General features: G+C 52.6%; 1 protein-coding gene across 6 annotated transcripts in view; it reads right to left on the reverse strand.

Annotated features, from left to right (window-relative positions):
- The window catches only part of ARAP1 (ArfGAP with RhoGAP domain, ankyrin repeat and PH domain 1), a 67,330-nt gene that overhangs the window by 37,821 nt on the left and 9,004 nt on the right, over positions 1 to 20,505 (reverse strand). For 4 of the 6 annotated variants that reach the window (XM_045817931.1, XM_045817930.1, XM_045817932.1 and 1 more), the window contains exons 2-3: positions 10,264 to 10,344; positions 4,373 to 4,924 (exon numbers count right to left, since the gene is read on the reverse strand). In XM_045817931.1, the coding sequence (XP_045673887.1) occupies positions 4,373 to 4,881 (509 nt within the window). In that variant the 5' untranslated portion in view covers positions 4,882 to 4,924; positions 10,264 to 10,344. Of the gene's footprint in view, positions 1 to 29; positions 378 to 4,372; positions 4,925 to 10,263; positions 10,345 to 20,043; positions 20,233 to 20,505 lie in introns of those variants that run through there. The other 2 variants (XM_045817928.1, XM_045817934.1) reach the window with 2 other exon arrangements.

The following is a 20,505-nucleotide window of genomic DNA, read 5'->3' on the forward strand; positions in this document are numbered from 1 at the left end:
CTCCCTCCCCCCAGCTGCCCCTCGCTCACCCTCAGATGCCTGCCGGGTCCTGAGGACTCCCACAGCTTTGGCCAGGTGGGGCCAGCATGTGCCCAAGTATGTTGTGTGCCTGCCCCGGCAGCTCCCGGCCAACCTGGGTTGGTCTAGCAGAAGCTTGGCACCTGTTCCCTGGGTGTGTCTGAGACTACATTTGGGTCCAGGTATGGCTCTGCGTGCCTGTGTCACTGAGTGCCTCTGATCACTTGTGTGAGCGTGTGTTTCTGTGTATAACTGTGGATCTGTCTCAGAGGAGTGTGTGCATGTGTATGTGTGTGTGTGTCTGCATCCAGCCCTGGTTTCCCTTGGCTTCCTGCTCTCCGCCTCCCCCAACCCCTGCAGCCCTGGTCAACACACACTTCCTGAAAACACTGACTGAGAAAGAGAAAAGTCACCCAGAATCCCCCGGGCCAGACACTTCCTCCCGCCCCGAGGCCGCCCCCCTCCAATCCCCACCCCAAGCTGGAATGGAACAGACCACCCCAGTGCCATCTAGCAGGGACTTACTGAGTGGACGCCCAGGAAGCTCTGGCCCTGGCTGGCCCCTCCCCAACCCCAACAAAGAAGCCTAGAGAGGCTGGGAAAGAGGCTCTTTGAAAGGAGCAAGTTCTGCCACGGCAACAAGTGATCAGCCTTCAGGAAGACCGGGGATTGGCTGGGCTATGGGGCAGTCAAAGGCACAGGTAGGAGGCCCTGCAGTGTGACTCTAGATGGCAGCTGCCCACTCCAGGCAAGTACTCCATCTTCCCCCGGTATCTCCAGGCATCCAGTATCAGGGGAGGAAACTGAGACCCAGATCAGCACAGGAAGGCTGATCGGTACAGTCACAGGGGTGAAGTGACCCTGGAACCCTGGATCATAACTGACCCCTGTGTCACTCTCAGGGAAGCAGGCTCAGAGGGTTCACATCAACGAGACTCGGAGCTGGGTAGACTGGGCCCCCAGGCCCAGAGCAGAGTCTGAACATCGGCTTCCATCGGCAGGTCTACATAACTCTGAGCAAATTTCTCAGCATCTCTGGATTCATCAGCAAGTTCCCTACCAGTCTGAAATAAGCCTGTGGGTAGCGCCTAGGCCAGACAGAACGGTGAGCACAATTCTAAGAGTCCTGCCCCAGCTGAAGCCAGGTGGACAGGACCCTGCCCCTGCTGGTTTTCTGCCTGTCTCCTCCGAGGGCCTCTCCCTTCTGAGACGTCTGGACTGACGCAGGTTGGGTGGTGGGACAGCACCTGGCGTGGTGAGCCTAGCGCCCTCTAACCCTCTCGTTCGGTGCCCCGCGGGCACTGAGGGCAGCAGCACAGGGGCTCACCAGGCTCTGTCCGCTCACTCTCACAACAGACACCTTCTCAGTGCCTGTCAGGTACCTGGCACTGTTCTAGGCGGTGGGGACTCAGCAATACAGAAAACCAAAAAGGCTCTCAGCCCTAATGGAGCTGACGTTCCAGGGGACTCCTCTTGACCTCACCCGCGCAAGCATACACATGCATGCTGGTTCACACCTGACGATACATAAATACCACACTGGCCACTCCACCACCCACCCAGAAATGAGCATTCAAAAATGGACTCACGCTGTTGGAGTCCCCACCCCAGGAGCACGCACGGGCACATGCATGTGCACAGGGGCCTGGGGAACTCACAAGGCACCACCAGAATGGTGAATCAGGATCACACACCACCTCCCTTAGAACCTGTCAGATGTGCAAATACAGACACATGATTCCCCTGACAGCGTGCACAAACACGCAGACCTAGGGGCGTGCAAGCACAAACTGGCCAGGCATGCCCTCATACGGAGTCACTATCTCAGGAATATACACATGCACACACAGCATACAATTCCCAGTTCCTCTGGGAGCCTGGTGACAGGCTGCAGTTAGGCAGAAGTGTTCGCTCAGCCACCACATGATCTGATGTAAGTGGCCCTAAGATAGAGTGAGGTTCCCATCACCAGAGGTTGCGAGTGAGAACAGGAAGTAGGACTTTTGCAAGAGGGGCAGGACGGGCCAGGCTGAGCAGTCTCCCACCACGCACCGTGGAGCCTAGGGTCACAGGAATGGGGAGTGAGGGGATGGGATAGCCAACCAGGCTCCATCCTGACTCCTACCCTGCCCAGCTTGCACCTGGTACACATATATGAGGCTCCCTCTGCCGTGAATTTTTCTACCACTTTAAAGCCTCTGTACAGCCTGGGAGCACTAGGAGTACAGGTGCCCACAATTCCCGACACCAGAGGCCCCAGAACACAGGAAGCCAGGCTTGCCAGTCCACCACCATCTGCCTTAAGGAATAGCCCCAAATTGTGAGGAGTAATTGTTTACGGATTCTCTCGGCATGGACTGAACTTCGGGAATGACCGTCTCGCTGCAAGGAGCCAGATTCCTAAACATGGACACATGGCTTCCCCCGCAACTTGGCTACATGGCTAAGTTCAAACGGGTTCTGAGAGCGGGGGCTGGCACCCTGGGGAGCACACAGACTTTTACTGTACCCAGCAAGTCTTCTGAGCTCAGCGGTCAGCACCAGAAGGACCATGACAGGCCAAGGAAGAAACCTGATGGGGAAACAAGCCCAGAGGGACAGCTCCTAACAGGAGTCACAAAGTTAGCTGGGCCTGCCCCAGGGATCCCGCCTTCTAAGCAGGAATCCAGACCTCCACCACTCCACTGGGGGTTTGCCTGTTCAGCCTTTGTGAACTCCCCATGAACAGGGCCCTACCTCCTTCCCTTGTTTACCCATTCCTATGCCCCCAGAGACAGACACACAGACACCGTCCCCCAATCCTGATGATGGAGCTGAAAGAAATACAAAGTACTCCTGCATGCAGGACAATAGCCACTAGAGGGCGGAGTAGCACCAAGAAACTCCCATCTCGGCTGGGAGTCAGGCTCCTCCTGGGGGACCCTAGCACCATCCCCAGTTACATGAACCAGGGGAAAGCCACAAACCCTTCCTTTGCTTCCACCAATCAAGCTTCAAAACACCACAGCCTGGCTTGCCTTCAAGGCCCCTTACTCAACGCCTCTCTCTGGCTGGGGAAAACCTCCCAGGCCCTCCCCACAGGGGCTCCCTAAGCATGAACTTGCCATAGATCTAGTCAGTGCCCCCCTCCCTTCTCTGAGTCTCAGTTTCTCTGCTTGAAAACAGGACACAAATCCCCCAGAAAGCTTGCTGCAGGGATCAAATGAGATCATGTAAGCAAAGCACCCAGCACAGCCCAACAATAATACAGGGGCCAGGAGACCTCTCACTGCACATGTTTTCCTCCTCCAAGAAGTCTTCCCAGATTAGGCTGACTAGGTCTGAGTGCTGCAATAAATCTCCATTACACCCCTGAACACATATCCAAGCCCATCTGGGAATGCTCCCTTCCTGGCTGGGCACCCCAGCAAAGGAAGAAAGGGAGGGCACATGTGAAGGAATTTTAAATGAAATGTCCACAGAAATAGGAGGAAACAAACAAACAAACAAACAAACAAACAAAAAGAATACCAGGAGCCAGGAGGGGAGAAGATAATTCTGAGGAGAGCAGGTAGGCTGAGGCCAGAGAAGCATCCCTAGGGTTTGGCGGCCTGTGGCAAGAGCAGTGAAAAGAGGAAAGACGGCGCACAAGCACCAGACCCTGGGCAGGCCCTGCTCCCCGACAAGCTCATCACCCAAGACTCCCCACTTTCTCCACATGCAGCCTCCTGACTCCAGCACGTACCCTCATCACCCACAGGGTTTCACACACAGCAGGCCCCAGCCTGAACTCTAGACTTCCTCCCGCACTAACTTCTGTCTCTGGGCCCCCAGATCAGTGATGGCACCGGTGTCCACCTAAGATGGAAACCTGGACACCCCCCTGTGACTCCCTACGACCTCTCCACTCACGCCCTGGCTGTCCTCAAGCCCTGTCCACTCCAGAAACCACGTCTCACTCTAGTCTGCCTGCTTCTCTCACACAGCCTGAGTGGGGCCCCCCCCACCCCCCCGGCCCCGTGCCTCATTCCTCTCCTCGGTCCTCTCCCAGCAACCTCAGCAGTAGCCAGAGTCATCCTTTTAGCACTCAGCTTTCATCAGAGCATTCTGCTTAAAACCCCGCAGGCTGCCCACCTGGCCTTCACAGCACATCCCACCAGCACCATCGACGAGCCTCACCCTCACTCGCCTGAAACTTCAGCCACAGCGTCTGCCCAGAGTAACCCAGAAGGTGCTTCCTACCTCTGAGTTTTGCACACGCTGTTCCCTCCACTGAACTGCCTTTGTTATTACAGTGCCCAAAGCCACAAACTCCCCTTCCACCCTCCAGGATCCTCTGCTTGTGTACCTCCCATCCGGGATGGCATCCACTCACCTCACAGGTGGACGGGGGGACCCAGTGCGAGGAGGCACAGGTGGAACACTTAGCTCTGCCAAATGCCGCTTGGCAGGCAGTGGGGGCAGCACAGGGTTTGGGACGGCTGTGGATGGGGCAGAGAAGCAGGCAGGAGGAAGGCAGCTCCTCCGGGGCGGGATGGGCGGGATGGCGGGTAGTCCCTCATCTTCTCCAGCTGTGGACAGTGGCTCAGGTGGAGTGGTGGGTGCAGGGGGTGGGCGGAAGATATGACGCTTCATGGGCACGGGCCGTGGGGTGGGGCGGGGGGCCGGGGTTGGGGGCGCATTGGCACGGAGCAGGCCAGCCAGGATGCGGCGGCGGTGGCCCGGCAGCAGCACACCCATGGCCACCAGGCGAGCATCACTGAGGCCTTGGCAATCTGTGGCCCGCACCAGTCCGTAATGCTCAAAGAGCCCGGTGTACTGCTCCAGGTGCAGGGCCTGCAGCCACTCAGCCACCGACAGTGCTGCATCCCCCGCCTCTGTCATGGTTCCTGGCAGCGGAGGCCAGCCAGCAGGGCTCTGCACAGACCTGGAAGAGACAGACGGGCATGGGTCAGAGGCAGTGGCATGGCCGCCCAGGTGCAGTTCCCCAACCAGCCTCCTTCTGTGGCTCTCCCATGCCATGGGCTCAAGGTCTGTCCTTGAGCTTTCTCCCCTGGCACATGGGGTGCCAGGCAAGGCCAGGTACTGCTGGGACTCTGGAAACATAGGCTTTTCCTTCTGCCTGAAACCAGCCACCCCCACCCCCACCCCTGTGGCCGCCTAGCACTCAGCTCATGTCTCCTCTAGGAGGCCCTCCAGGACCTCCTGAGTTGGTACCACCCTTCACCCCTATCCACAGCCTCAGCTACGCTGAGAGGCTGGCCAGTGTCTGTGTCTTGCACACACACACACCCTTCTGCCCCCTGCCAGACCCAGGCAAGGTCCCAATTCCTTCTGAGGGCCAGGTACCAGTTAAGGGCCAGGCAGAGTGGCTTAGTGAGTACAGTTGGGATTGAGAAAGATCACTGCTGGCCCAGGCTAGGGGCTGAGCCTCACCGCATCTGCATGGCCTTGGAGGAAGCAGGACGCTCCAGGAGGTGAGTCAACCCAGCACCACACAGTCTGATGTGCGATGGCCCTGTGAGTGAGCGACCTCTCTCACCACCAAGGAGGAAGAGGAGTGATGTATGGGAAAGGCCATTCATTCATTTGTTCATCCAAAATAGCCTTGCACTGGGCAACGGGGACTCGGGTCCCACCCCTGCACTCAAGAGCTCCTGGCCTGGCCAGAACCAAGAAACAGATGACGTAAAGAGATGATGATTAACAGACCAAAAGGGGAAAGTCACGTGATCACCTCCACAGACACAAAAGAGGCACACAGTAAAACTCAACACCCAGTGTACTCAAACAAGTAAAAATAGAATGGTACTTCCTTAAACCAAAACCCAGCATCTTGCTTAATGGAAAAGCAGTAGAAAAACTTCCATTAAAGTCACGAATGAGACAATGATATCCATTTCACTACTACTACTATTAATGTTATCCGCATTGCTCTGAAAGTTCTAAACGCCGAAAATAAATAAGAGATGGGGTAAATGCGGACAACTGTACTTGAACAATAAAAATGTTTTATTAAACATTTTAAAAGTATTTATTTATTATTAAGTAAATAAATAAGAGGTTATAAAGACTAGGAAGAGATAAGTGATCTATTAGTTACCAATAACATGAATTTTAAATTGGAAAACCCAAGAAGCTCAACTGAGAAACTATTATAAACAATAAAAGAATTTAGTAAAATAGTTGGGTTCAGAAGTAAGGTAACAGAAATCGATACTTATAACCAATAGCCAGGTAAAAACCAGGATGAAAGGCCCTGTTTACAACAGCAACACAAAATCTAAAACGCGAATAAATCTAAGGAGAATCGAGAATCAAAGCGAGCTCTGCAGGTGGGGGTGGGGGGCATCTGGAGGGTCACTAGGGGCGGAAAGAAGACCTGGACCGGCGGAAGCACACAGTACGCACTAGCACAGAAGACCGCAAAAAGATAGCAATTCTCTCTCATTTACAAATCTGCACAATCCTATTAAATACACAAAGAATTTTTTTTTTTTTTAGTTAGACAAGCTGACTTGAAAGCCAACGTGAAAAAACAAATAAGCGGGAAGATCCTGGAAAACCGTGGAAGTGGGGGTGAGAGAGAGGAAGGGTGATGGGTGAGAATCAGCCTCACTACCTAGTACATACAGCGTGTGAAGCGATGGTAATTCACACAGTGCGGGTGGCCCTCTGTACTTTCCATCCACAGCTGGGAGTCCGCAGACACAGAGGACTGACCGACTGTGTGCACTGATCTACGCTATTTTTAATAAGAGACTTGAGCACCCGTGGACTTTGGCATCACAGAAGGTTCTGGAACCCATTCCTCGGCGGTACCCAGGGGTGACTATAACTGTACATGTTACCAGCACCTGGACAGATAGATTAAACAGAACAGATAATTCAAAAACAAACCCAAATACATATAAGAATGTAGCATACAATGAAATGAATTCAAACTAGATGGACTATTAAGTTGTTGAGATACCTGTAGAGCAATCTAGAAACAAACTAAGTTGGACCCCTCCCTACCTCACAACTTAACTTACAACAGGACAAATTACAGAAGAATCCAAGATTTGGTTATAAAAAGAACCATAAACGGATTTTAAGAATCATCTCAGAGAGCGAAAGCCTTTTGGAAATGACACAGACCTAGAAGGATAAAGAAAGAAGTGAAAAATTCAACTATATAAACATCAAACATTCCCACATGATAAAAAACACCGTAAGCAAAGCCAAAAGATAAATGACAAACTAGGGGCAATCTGCCGTTCATATCCCAAACATAGTTTCCCAAAAACTGAAAATTGCCTAAAAATAGGAAACAGATCAATAACCTGAAAGAAAAATGAGCAAAGGACATGGACAGAGAAATCCACAGAAAGGAACTATAAATGGCTCTGAAACAGATGAAAAGAACTCCACTGCCCACACACAGTGGCGACAGGCAGGCTGGATGCCCCCGGGAAGGGCAAGGCCACAGCAGGTGGGAAACCCCAGAGCTGCTGCCCTCGTGCCCGGCCGTCCCTGGACGCTCACCCCACAGTCACACTGGCACACACCCAAAGTGACACTTACAGACAGTGTGGCTATAATGCTGTGCAGAATAACAAAAGGGCAGAGACCGTCAAAACATCCATAAAACAGAGAACAGTTAACTAAATTACAGTGCAGTCATACAGAATATTGAGCTGCTATACAGCATGAGGAAACTCCTCCAAAATATGCTGTTGATAAGTGACTAAAGGAAGGCACAAAACAGTGTGTATAACATTCTGCCTTTTATGTAGGGGAAGGAAACACCAAGGGAGAGGACAGAACAGTGCGCATCCAGTGGCAGATGTGCAAGATCTCTCTGAAAGATGCACAGCAGACCAGGCGATGCCGGCTGCCCGGAGGAGGGGGAATGCGGGCCAGCGGGCCGGGGGAGCAGGCGCCGAGCCAGGCTTCCCTCGGCCTGAGGCTGATACAACCCAGGGGTCCTCTTTAAGAAAAAGAATACCAAGTATCTTAATTTGTCATTTCACAATATATATATCAAATCATTGTTATAATGCCTGAACCTAATATAATGCTATGTGTCAATGAAATCTCCATTAAAATTTTTTTAATTAAAAAAAAAAGAATACCTTACTTTTGTACAGATTTACAAAACACACGACTGCAGACACACACGGGTGGGCCCCACCCTGGAAGCCCACCTCGGACTGGTGGGGGGCCTTTCCACTCCACATATTTTTCCATCACCTAAACTATGAAATGTATGAATATTTTTTAAAAGGTTAATGAGAGCCCCAAAGGAAGACACAAACAGAAATACACTGGATGTCTTGGATAGGCCAGCTCTCAACATAAAGTCATCGGTTCCTCCAGAGTCAAGCTACCTCTGGAAGAATGAGGGTGGAAGGAAGGGAAAGGGACCAGTCAAGGAACATGTGTGAACGACCCATGGACATGGACATGGACATGGACAAGGACTGTCTGTGGGAGGTGAGGTAGGATGGGATGGGCAGAAGACAGCAAAGGAGAAAAATTGTGATAACTGTAATAGAACAACAATAAAATATATATTATGAATGAATGAATAAATAAATGAATAAAATTTCCCGGTGGCAAAGTCTAAAGTACATGTAGCCCGGACTGGTGTGGCTCAGTAGGTTGGGTGTCCTTCTGCAAACGGGCAGGTTGAAAGATCACCAGCAGGATTCCTGGTCAGGGCTGGTTGCGGGCCAGGTCCCTGATCCGGGGCATGTGAGAGGCAACCGGTGAATGTTTCTCTCCCTTTCTTTCCCTCTCTCTAAAAATAAATACATAAAATCTTTTTTAAAAAGTTTAAAAAATAAAGGGCATGTCAAATGATACTAAAGATTTATCTGTAAGTGAAAAAGCAAGATGCAGAAAAGTGTTTTATGATGTAAACATCTGGGTAAAGAAAAAGAAAACATTTTTGAGAAAATGCTCATCATCCCTGGTTATCAGGGAAATGCACATCAAAACCATAACGGGCGTCACCTGACACCTGCTGGAAAGGCTGCTCTCAGAAAGACGAGAACGACACGTGCTGGAGAGCCCGTGGGGAGAAGGGAGCCCCGTGCACTACACTCCTGGCGGGAATGTGCCCTGGTGCAGCCACCATGGGAAAGAGCACGGAGGTTCCTCAAAAAATTAAAATAAGACTACCATATGACCCTGCAATTCCTCTTCTGGATATTTACCCAAAAACATGGAAACAGTTATTCGTAAAGACACAGGCACCCCTATGTTCCCTGCAGCCTTATTTACAATAGCTGAGACATGGAAACAACCTGTATGTCCACCGACAGGGGAAAGGGTAGGGAAGATTCAGTGCTTCTGTACAATGGAATGTTACCCAGCCATGAAAAGCATGAAATACTGCAATTCATGACAACAGGGACGGATCCTGAGAGTATTATACTAAGTGCAAAGTCAAAGAAGGACAAAAACTGTACAATTTCACTCACATGTGACATATAAAACAAGTAACAACTAAACTAACAAAGCACACAAAAACAGACTCAGCGATACAGACAGCAGAACGGAGGTCACCAGAGAAGGGAGGTGGCAGAGGGTGAACTGCGAAAAGGGGGCGAATATAAGGCAATAGAACAAAACTAGGCTTGGGGTGGTGAGCATGCAACAGAGCAGAGAATACAGATATCAAAATACAATGTTGTACACCTGAAATTTATGTAATTATAAATTATTATACAATTAACCAATGCTACCTCAATACCTTTAACTTTAGAAGCACAAGAAAACACAGGTGTAGCACCCATACACAGAAGGCCTCCGATGCAATGCGTAAGAAACTGCCTTTGTGGAGGAGTGGGCACTGGCAGCTGGGAAGGCAAGAGAGGGAAGGTTTCCTTTCACTGTACCCTGTCTCTTTTTAGTTTTGTACCATTTTTCAAAAACAGAAATACAGTTCAAGAGAAAATGTGATCATCTGGAATGAGAAAGACACGGTAACTCACCAGGCACAGAAGGAAATCAAATAAGCAGATACACATCCACACACCCACAGACTCACCCTGAAACCCCACCCCCCCACTGGACCCGCACCCCCCCGGCCTCGCCCACCCTTGGAAGCCCACCTGGGAGGCTCTTCTCAAAGTCTCTGGGCCTCACCCCTCTCTCTGCCTCTCAACCTGTTTTCAAAATGGGAAATGGGCCCTCAGGTCTTGCCTCCAGTAAGTCTCCTCCCTGACCTGTGTTGGGGCTTAGCCCACCATACCCAGCCCACCCCCCCCAACTCACCTGCTGGGCTGCCCAGGACACTGGTCCTCCCGGAGGGCGCAGCTACTCCGAACAGCAGCTCATCTTGGCCTGAGGCGGAAGCTGCAAGGACAATAGAGGAGAAAGTCCATGAGGCAAGGCCCTTTGGAGCTGGGAGATGCCAAAAGGAAGAGGAGGGCGATGGGGATGGGGAAGGAGGGTGGAGGGAAGAAGGCGGAGGAGGAAGGGAGAGAGGGAGGGGGAAAAGGCAAGAGAGGGAAGAGAGTGAGAGATGGGGAAGAGGGCAGAGGGGGGAAGAAGAGGGGAGGGTGCAGGGAGCCTAGTGGAAGCCAGGGCCTTCCGGTGGGGGGCGAGGAGGCCAGCAGACGGGCCTGCCCAGAGGTGCAGGCCTGTCTTAAAGGGGAGTCAAGACTCCTTATTGCCTGGCCCTCCCCCAGGACCAACGGTAGGGAGCAGGGAGCGGGCTGTGGTAGAAACCCCTGGCCTGGCCAGGAGGCTGGGCACGGCCCCAGGAAGACCCCAGGGGGGAGGCGCACACAGCCCCAGGACTGAGGAGGCAGTTCCCCACAACACAGGGCCTGTCAGAGAGGTGGGCGACCCTGGGGAGACCCAAGGAGGCAGAACCCTCTCCACTAAACCTGGAAGTCAGGGGATGGGGTAGGAACAGAGAGGCTGCAACTGAGGCAGGGCCATGAGACCACAGAGGCCAGGGGACAGGGGTCAAAAGAAGCATTCCCAGCCCAGAGAAGGAAACAAGCCATCCCTGCAGGCACACCACCAGCCAGCGAGGACTGCCGGGCTCTGTTTGGGAGGGGGGTGGGACGTGCAGGTCCTGGGCAGAGCCACCTTCCCTGCCACAGGGGCGGGGTCAGCGGCAAACTGCTAGGCTCTGCACGATGGCTTTGTAATGTACTAGTCAGGTATTTATCTCAGGTGGACTCAACCATTATCTCTCAGGACACAGCTAAAATAGGGGTATGTTTCAAAAGTGAATATTTTAAAAATAAATTTTAAGTAATTAGTACTTCAGAAAGAATTGGCAAAAAATGGCAATGCTACTCAAATGAGAATTTAAAAAATAGACAACATAAATAGTCCTTCCTGTATGCCAAGTACCTAAGCACTCTGTATCAATTTGTTTAATCCTCATAGCAACCGTATGAGGTACGTAACTTATACCATCAAGATAAGGAAACTGAGGCACAGAGAGTTTAAACAGCTTGCCCAACATCGCACAGTGAGGACAGGGGCAGTGTGAATACAGCATGGACCCGCAGAATGAAGTGTGCCATCTCAAACACACCCTGGAGACCACCGGTCCAGACGGACGCGTGGGTAAATGTGCCTCGCCTCCTCGCACAACCACAGCCAAGAACACAACTAGACTACAAAACGAGCACCACCCAGAACTGTCAGCAAGTCAAGTTGTGTGGAAGTCCAACAACCCAGGATTTTAAAAGCCACACTGGCACAGATGGTGGGAGTGGCGAGACACGGAGACACGCAGAGAGGTGCAGCGGTGTGGAGAGGTGTGGAGTGGAATGGAAAGGGGCAGAAACAGGGAAGGGTGGTCCCACATCCACGGGTGGGGATAAAAATCGGGAGGGATACCTCAGCAGTGAGGGATCCCAGCCCCAGACCAGCCCAGGGTTCCAGTGCTAAGAAGATAAGTCCCACAACTTCTGGCTGTAAAAACCAATGGGGGGTTGGGAGGCCAGAAGAAACTGCAGGATTCTCATGAGACTCCTCTTTTTTTATTATTTTATTTATTTATTTTTAGACAGAGGAGAAGGGAGGGAGAAAGAGAGGGAGGGAAACATCAATGTGTGGTTGCCTCTCACATGCCCCCTACTGGGGGTCATGGCCTGCAATCCAGGCACGTGCCCTGACTGGGAATTGAACCAGTGACCCTTTGGTTTGCAGGCCCATGCTCAATCCACTGAGACACACCAGCCAAGAAGAAACTCCACAACAGACTTAGGATTCATGCAGACCTACTAACTCTGGCATTCAGCACCAGGGCAACATCTAGAAGGGCACCTCTGGCATGTGGGCAGGAAGTGAAATGACTGACAACTGGGCAAGTGCGGGGGAGACAGCTTCCTCCCGGGCAAAATTCCAGAGACCAGGCAGCGGCACTGTCCTCTCTCCAAGCCCTCCCCCACACAGAGCCACAGAGCAGTGAGACAGGTTGCACCACCCTGGTGATTACCTAAGGCTCCGCCCCATACAATTTACAGGTACCTTTTGTATAATAGGCCATGCAACTAAGACAGGGAGTCAAAGCAGCTGTACCTAATACACAGAAACAAACACAGGGAAGGTGCCACAAGGAAGAGACAAAGAAACATGGCCCAAATGAAAGAACAGAACAAACTCCAGAAAAAAAACTAAACAAAATGAATATAAGTAACCTGTCACAGATCAAAACACTGGTTATCAGGATGCCCCAGGAACTCACTGGCTACTTCAACAGCATAAAAAAAGACCCAGGCAGAAATGAAGTTTGCATTAAGTGAAATAAAGAAAAATCTATAGGGAAACAACAGTGGAGGGTATGAAGCCAAGAATCAAATCAATGATTTGGAACACAGTGAAGGACAAACCATTCAATCAGAACAGGAAGAAAAAAGAATTAAAAAAAAAAGAGGATAGGCTTAGGAACCTCGGGGACATCTTTAAGCCATGCCAACATCTGAATTATAGGGGTGCCAGAAGAGGAAGAGCAAGAAATTGAAAACTTATTTGAAAAACATAATGAAAGAAAACTTCCCCAATTCAGTGAAGGAAATAGACATACAAGTCCAGGAAGCACAGAGAGTCCCAAACAAGAGGGACCCAAAGAGGAACACACTGAGTCACATCATAATTAAAAATGCAAAATATTAAAGATGAATCTTAACACTATGCCCTTTTCCTTTCTTGGAGAGTGAATAAAAACTTTACTCTCTACAAAAAAAAAGAGAGAGAGAATCTTAAAAGCAGCAAGAGAAAAAGAGACAGTTAACTACAAAGGAGTTCCCATAAGACCGTCAGCTTATTTCTCAAAATAAACGTTGCAGGCTAGAAGGGACTAGCAAGAAGTCTTCAAAGTGATAAAAAGCAAGCACCTACAACCTAGATATCCAGCAAAGCTATCATTTAGAATGGAAGGGCAGATCAAATGCTTTCCAGACAAGGTGAAACTAAAGGAGTTCATCATCACCAAGCTGTCATTATATGAAATGCTAAAGGGAATTACAGTATATAAGAAAAAGAAGATGATCAGCCCTGGCTGGTGTGGCTCAGTGGATTGAGTGCTGGCCTGCGAACCAAAGGATCACCAGCTCCATTCCCAGTCAGGGCACATGCCTGGGCTGCAGGCCAGGTCCCCAGTAGGGGACACTCGAGAGACAACCACACATGTTTCTCTCCCTCCTTTCCCCATTCTCTAAAAAATAAATAAATAAATCTTAAAAGCAAACACTTTAAAAAGAAGATGATCAAAATGATGAACATTAAAATGGCAATAAATTCACAACTATCAATCTCTGAATCCAAATAACAAACTAAGCAAACAAGCAGAACAGGAACAGAATCATAGATGTGGAGATCATTTGGAGGGTTATCAGCTGGGAGAGGGGAGGGGGACCACGGAGGACAAAGTGCAGGGATTAAGAAATACAAATTGGTGGGTACAAAATAGACAGGGGAGATGTTAAGAACAGTATAGGAAATGGAGAAGCCAAAGAACTTACATGCACAATGCTGGACATGAACTAAGGCAGGGGACTGCTGGAGGGAATGGGGGTACCAGGTGGAGGGGGGCAAAAGGGGAAAAATTGGAACAACTGTGATAGCATAATCAATAAAGTGTATTTTTTACAAAATACACACTGGAGCCCTGACTGATGTGGCTCAGTGGGTGGGCATCACTCTGCAAACCGAAAGGGTGCCGATTTGATTCCCATCCAGGCACGTGTCTGAGCTGCAGGCCAGCCAGGTCCCTGGCTGGGGACCTGCAACAGGCAGCCAATCAATGTTCCTCTTGCCCATCAGTGTTCTTCTTAGTACGGAAAAAAAAAACCCACACACAAGAATATAAACAATCTCAATAATTTTTTTCTACTTATTTTGTAATGGAACAATATGTTGGCTATTTGAATAAAATATATTATTAATATTAATTTCATGTTTCTTTTAACATGTACTAGAAAATTTTAAATTGCACTTGCCTCAAATTATATTTCTGTTGGATGGTGCAGCTCCAGACTCTTAACCACTCTGCTCACTGCCTCTCAAAAATGACAATTAACACTGACCGAGCAACTGAGCCCCTGCTATACAGGTTGGTTCGACGTGGACTGCCTGATGATGACCTCAACCCTGCTATGGGAATGACCAGGGCTGGAAAACAGGAAACCACTTCTGATGTGCAAAGGGCCCAGCCCCATCCTGGGCCTCTCTCAAGTTCCTACTCCTGCACCAGAGACTTCAGGCCAAGGTCAGACTCAGCAACTCCGCACTTACAACCCTCTAGGATAGCTCCATTCCAGACACTGGGAGCAGGAGCCAGACCTCAGACCTGCCCTCCAGGAACCTCAGGGGGTGGGGGGTGGGATCAGATATCACCCAGCCAGCAGAAACAGCCCACATGGCCCTCACCAAACCAGGGGTCAGGGAAGGCTTCCTGGAGGAGGCAGCTCCTTAAAAAAAGAAGTTTGGAGCAGTGCCCTGCTGAGCCATGCCAGAGCCTGAGGCAAAGAAAGAATCAGCAATACTGAACTTCTTTATTTAAAATTTGGATATTTTGTTTATTTTGGACTTTTTCATTTTATATTGACTTTAAAAAATATATTACTTATCTTGATTACTGAGTTCTTGTGTCCCCTTCCCCCACGGGTTTAAGCCCCTCAGCTGCTATGGCACATCACTGAGTTTCCACCCCCAGAGAGGCAGGGACCCAGTCAGAGGGGAGTGCTGTCCTGTTGTGACAGCATGGCCACAAGCTGGGGGATTCTCCTCCATCCCCATCCCAGAGACCCAGCGCTTGGGACTCAACACCCCTCCATTCCACCCTGTGCCTGCCTCTCCCCGTCTCCCTCCAGCCCTCCTCTGCTGTGCCAACCCGTCCTGCCACTGCTCAAGGCCTCCCACAGTCCCCGTGCCCTCAAGTCCAGCCACTGGGACTGTCATTCAACCTGCTCCAGCCCTGACATTTACAGATGCAGAAACAAACACCCACAAGGAGGAAGTGACTTGCCCAAGTTGCCTGTGACATACCCCAAGCCCCAGCCAGGCTAAGCTGGCCCACAGCTCCCTCCATTTCGGGGTGTTTTTTTTTTTTTGCATCAGGCACCAGCTTGGTACACAGGAGCCCCCAAAAGTTTCTTCACCTTCAGGTACTAACTACATATTGCCTCCTTCAGACAGTTCTCCTTGACTGCCCTTGGGCTCTTAGGCCTCAGAAACTGGGCCATGCAGCTCAGAATTGCTTCTATTCTATTTCTGGTTGTTCTATTTGTGGGGGTCTATCTCCATCCAACCCCTAACCTGGCCTGGGGTGCCCTGGGAGTCTGCACCCCTTTATGTGCCCCCTGCCTCCACAGTAGAGCTCAGGACCTGACTAGGCTCACAGAGCACTCAGTCCTGAGGCAAGTGAGGGTCATCTGGAGTCTCTAACCCTTTTTCAGGTCTGGCCGCATCCCTCTTGCTGGAGCCACAGCGGTCACCCTTCTGTCTCTAACCACCACTTTAACCCCCAAGGGCAGAGTTTATAACCCCCAAGGGCAGAGTTTAAACCCTTTCGCCCCTTCTCTGTCCCAGCCCAGTGTGTCCCCAGCGCCATCCCTGCCCACTGCTGAAGAGACACACCAGTTCTGACAGGCCAGCAGGAGGGCGGCCCAGAGCCTTCCTCAGGGACAGGCACACACCGTTTCCTTCATTCGCTAAGTGCTCACCTCGCACCCAGCCACTGCCAATTTCCACCTTCATCTCCGTCACCCTCATAACAAGCCCAAGGCCTGGTATTTTCACCCCATTTCATGGAGATTGTGTGAGATGAAAATCCACCCAGGGCAGGTGCTAAGGGCCAACAGGGCCCGTAGAGGATGTGACCACTGCCATCCGGTGAGGCAGGCAAGGCTTCCAGAGGGCACTCCTGAACGGGCCTTGAAGGGCACAGAGGAGCGTGCCCTTCCAAGCAAAGGAAACCACGTGTGCAAGGCCCAGGGACAGGTTAGGACCTGACAATGCAGCCACTGGGGGTTTCAGTGGGGCAGGAACAGAGAATGTGGAGAGACAGTAGTGACATGCAGAGAGGTTTGGAGACCCTCCCTCGGGTGTCCACACGGCCTGCTGACCACATGGATGACAGCACCTGGTGCATTCTGACCCGCACCAGTGGGTCTGGCCTAAGCCAGGGCAGCCTTGCAGGTCCTAAGTCCTTCCACACTCACTACTGGAGGCCCTGCAGCCAACACCCTGCCTCAGCTGCATCTTCAGATCGCCCCTCCACACTAAGCTGGGCTCTGGGTTCAAGGGAAGGCCCACAGTGTGGGGAAGAGGAGGGGAGGAAGGCAGGCTCAGGGGTCCAGACCTGAGACCTGAGCTTACCCACCCCCACCATTTTCTCCCCTGCACATCCCCCACCCCAGGCAGGCTGAGCAGGGACCCCAGCGTCCAGACCTCAGGAAACCCCTCAGAGCTCCCCACACAGGAACCGAGGGCCCCACCCATTCAGCTTTGGCCAGGCCACACCCCACCCATACCGCAAATGCACACCTCACACCGCCAACAGGGACACACACGTCCCACCAGACCCAGCAGTCACACGGATCTGCGTGCATGCGTGCGAACACACACACACACAGCCTTCATTCCCCACTCTCCCCACCAATAGCTGGACTTCGTACAACTGCACCAGAGGCCCCGATGTCCATTACTCTCCTCCCTCCAGCCCAGTCACCAGGGGATACCTATGGGCAAGGCCTCCCTCAGTCTGCAGGGTGTTCTCAGTACTCCACTAACAGAGGCAAAGCACCTCGGAGACACTTCCCTTCCAGATGAGGAACTAGGTGGGGCTGGGCTCCCAGCCGGAGGGTGCAGAAGGGGCTCCTGCAGCTTTGCAGAAGCCAGCTCCCCACAGCCCGGGCGAGGCAGCAAGCAGGTGCACAGCTGCCTGACCCCTGGGCCGAGAAGCCCATTTTCTGTTTCTCAGGGACTGGAGGCAACTGCAAACTGGTCCCAAGGAGGCCCCTGCCTTGCCCCAGCCCCGAATCTCTGCCCTGTACCAATTTTCTGCCCCATCCCATCTGTGTTGTGGCCACAGGCGTCCCAGGAGCAGTGGGGGAGGTCAAGAAGCAGCCCTCGGGCCAGCGAGGACTGAGTCGGGGGCCCCCAGGGCCTAGGCGCATAAAGAGCCACATCAGTGGCCTGGTGGCACCACTGGCAACTCCCTGGGCTCCAGGCCAGAGCCCCCTCCCTGCAGAACACAGGGCCAGTCCTGTTCCAGTCCTGGCTCCACCTCCTCGTACCTGAAGCCCTGTGCAAGTCAGGTCACATTCTGAGCCTCAGCTTCCCCCTCCACAAAGCAGAGCTGTCATCCAGATGACTGTGACATGTCACCAGGTGTGTACTAGCAGACACATTGGTCATCTGCTCTCTCCTACGCTGCTAAGACAGACACTTCCGGTTCCTAGCCCCAAGGGGCCCTTGGTGTTGATCTTGTAGCCAGGCTCTAGTCTGGACCCCCTCAGCACCCTGGAGCTCTCAGTTACCCCAGACACCAGTGACCACCACACCCTGCCTCCCACCTTGTTCTCCCGCCGGGGTTCAGGACCAGACACCCCACTATCCCCTGGACCTCTTCCTGGGTGGGCTCGGGCACCACACAGTGCTCATCCCACACTGAATTTACCAGCTCCCCTCTCCAGATAAAGCAAGGCTGCCTCCAACCTACACAGGGCCGCTGAGCAAATCAAAAAATGCCTCTTGCCTCAGGAGCCCCCCACACCAGGGCTCCCGGCAGGCACCCCCGGGTGGCGCACAGCATGCACACCCCCACACGGCAGGCTCGGCAACGGGCAGGGTATTCTAACCACCTCCTTGACCTGTGGACAGTAAATCGAGTTTTACCAATGACCAAAGGACATCAGAGACTACGTGCCTCCTGGCTGGCGTGGCTCAGTGGACTGCATGCCGGCCCAGGCCTGCGAACCCAAGGGTGACCAGTTCACTGTCCCACCCGGGCACGTGCCGGGGTCGCGGGCCAGGCCGCGCAAGAGGCAACCAATGGATGGATGTCCCTGTCGCACACTGTTTTTCTCCCTCGCTTTCTCCCTCCACTCCCCTCTAACAGTAAATAAATAAATAGAGAAACCTTAAAGCAAGAATAAGACTCAGCGACCGCAGACACCCCTGACCTGGGTCTCAGGACTGGCCCTCACTCTCACCCTAGCCCCGAAAGACTGCCACTTCCTGCAGCCTTCAGGCCTGTCCTGCTCCAAGTCTGTGCAGCTGGGAATCACTTTATAATTAGAAGACAAAATGAGAAAAGTATTTAAGTCTGTTAGAATTGAGTTTGTTCCTCAAACTGTCGTTACAGAGCAGCTTTGTGATTTTAGATACAACACGAACAGACCACCAAGAGAGCTGCTGTAAGCAAAACTGCCGGTTCCCTGGACGGGAGAATGAGAAACTGAGACCCAAAGCCTGCTCCGTCCCCTGACCGGCTCACCCTCCCAAAGGTCTAAGGCGCAGTTTATCAGGTCCCCGCACCGGGACCCAGGGGCAGGGACAAAGTGGACTTTCAAATGGGAAGCGGCTGAGATCCATCAGTAAACACGAGAGCCTCCGGGTCCCTGCGGTTTGTCCTATAACAGCTCCTGACCCTACCCCACATCCCCCCAAACCCCACCCAGGAGTCCCTCATGCCCGAGCCCCACCTGGAGAGGGTCAGACAGGGAGTAAGGCGTGAGGATGCAGTGCGAAGGTCTGAAGTATCTCGACTGCAAATAAACGACACTGAAAGTCACATGGTCTGGTTTCTAGGCCTTGTCAAAGAGCTGTGACATCTGAATCCCCCTCAGCCCTACCGTGGACCCCCCACCCCCAGATGGATCCCTCGGGCCATGCCTGGACTTTCCCCTAACTGCCGCCTCCTTACCACGACGCTGACACTGACACATCCCCTTCCTCTCCATCCCCACTGCCCCTGTCCACCGCAGGCCTCCCCAGTCCGCCTGGACCCCTCGGCTCTCCTCCCTGCCTCCTGCCCTTCCCCCACCCGCAGCCAGGGCACCCTCTAACCTACACCTCCAACCTGCCACAAGGCAGAGTCCTAACTGGAACCCTAAACCCACACCCCTGACTCACATCCACCTTTCCCCACGCCCCCCACCAGTCCCTCTTCAGGCCTCACCCAGGCCCTCCCACCTTAAAGGCTGACCCAGCCAGCCCCACAGCGCCTGTGGAGACCTGGGGCACTCCCACCAGGAGAGCCCCGGCTCTGCACTGGCCCTGCACTGGCCCTCTGCCCTCAGTCACAGACACACCCTATTGGGCTGGGGACTTCCCAGGTAGGGCAGGGAGTGCCTCCCCAACCAAAACTGCTGGCCAAGGGGAAGCCTGAGGTGTTCCAGGTAATTGCGGGAAGACCCTCCTCTGTGACCACTGCCCCCTTAACACTGTAAATAAGGCATAAACAGGAAGAAAGAGGCTAACCACAAGGGGGGTGGGAGTGCCCTGCGGACAACAGACTCCCAGGCAGCAAGAGTGGACAGTACCAGAGCCACATGCCAGGCCCCCCCGCCCCCCACTCACCAGAGGAGTTGAGGGCCATCCCTGGCCCTGACAGGGGAGGGGAAGAGGGCTGCTGGACTCCACCCTCTGAGTGACCAGGAACCTGACATGCACCCACCCGGGAGAGAGACTTGAAGGAGCAGCCCAGGAGAAGAGAGACCTGAACTCGTCCTCTCCCTGAGTGGCCCCTGAAACGGAGAAGCCGGAGCCGGAAGATAAGTGGCCCCACGCTGCTGGCACCTGAAAGGGGAAGCGGCTGTGCTGGTGGGTGGAGGTGACCAGATGGGCGGGGGCGGGGCCAGAAGGGAGAGAGGGAGAGGGGACCAGCCCCACCAGCCCAGTCTGCAATTAGATGTGTGACCTCAGCCTCCTCCGCCGGGTAATCAGACAGTGGATGGGAAAGATCCCGATGAGGCCCCGCCTCCCCAACTCAGAGGGAACATTCCAACCCACTTATCATCCAGCCTTACCTGCTTAAAGATC

Source organism: Phyllostomus hastatus, unplaced genomic scaffold, assembly GCF_019186645.2.
Source record: "Phyllostomus hastatus isolate PE091 unplaced genomic scaffold, TTU_PhHast_1.1 phas_scaffold_317, whole genome shotgun sequence".
NCBI classification, from domain to species: Eukaryota; Metazoa; Chordata; class Mammalia; order Chiroptera; family Phyllostomidae; genus Phyllostomus; species Phyllostomus hastatus.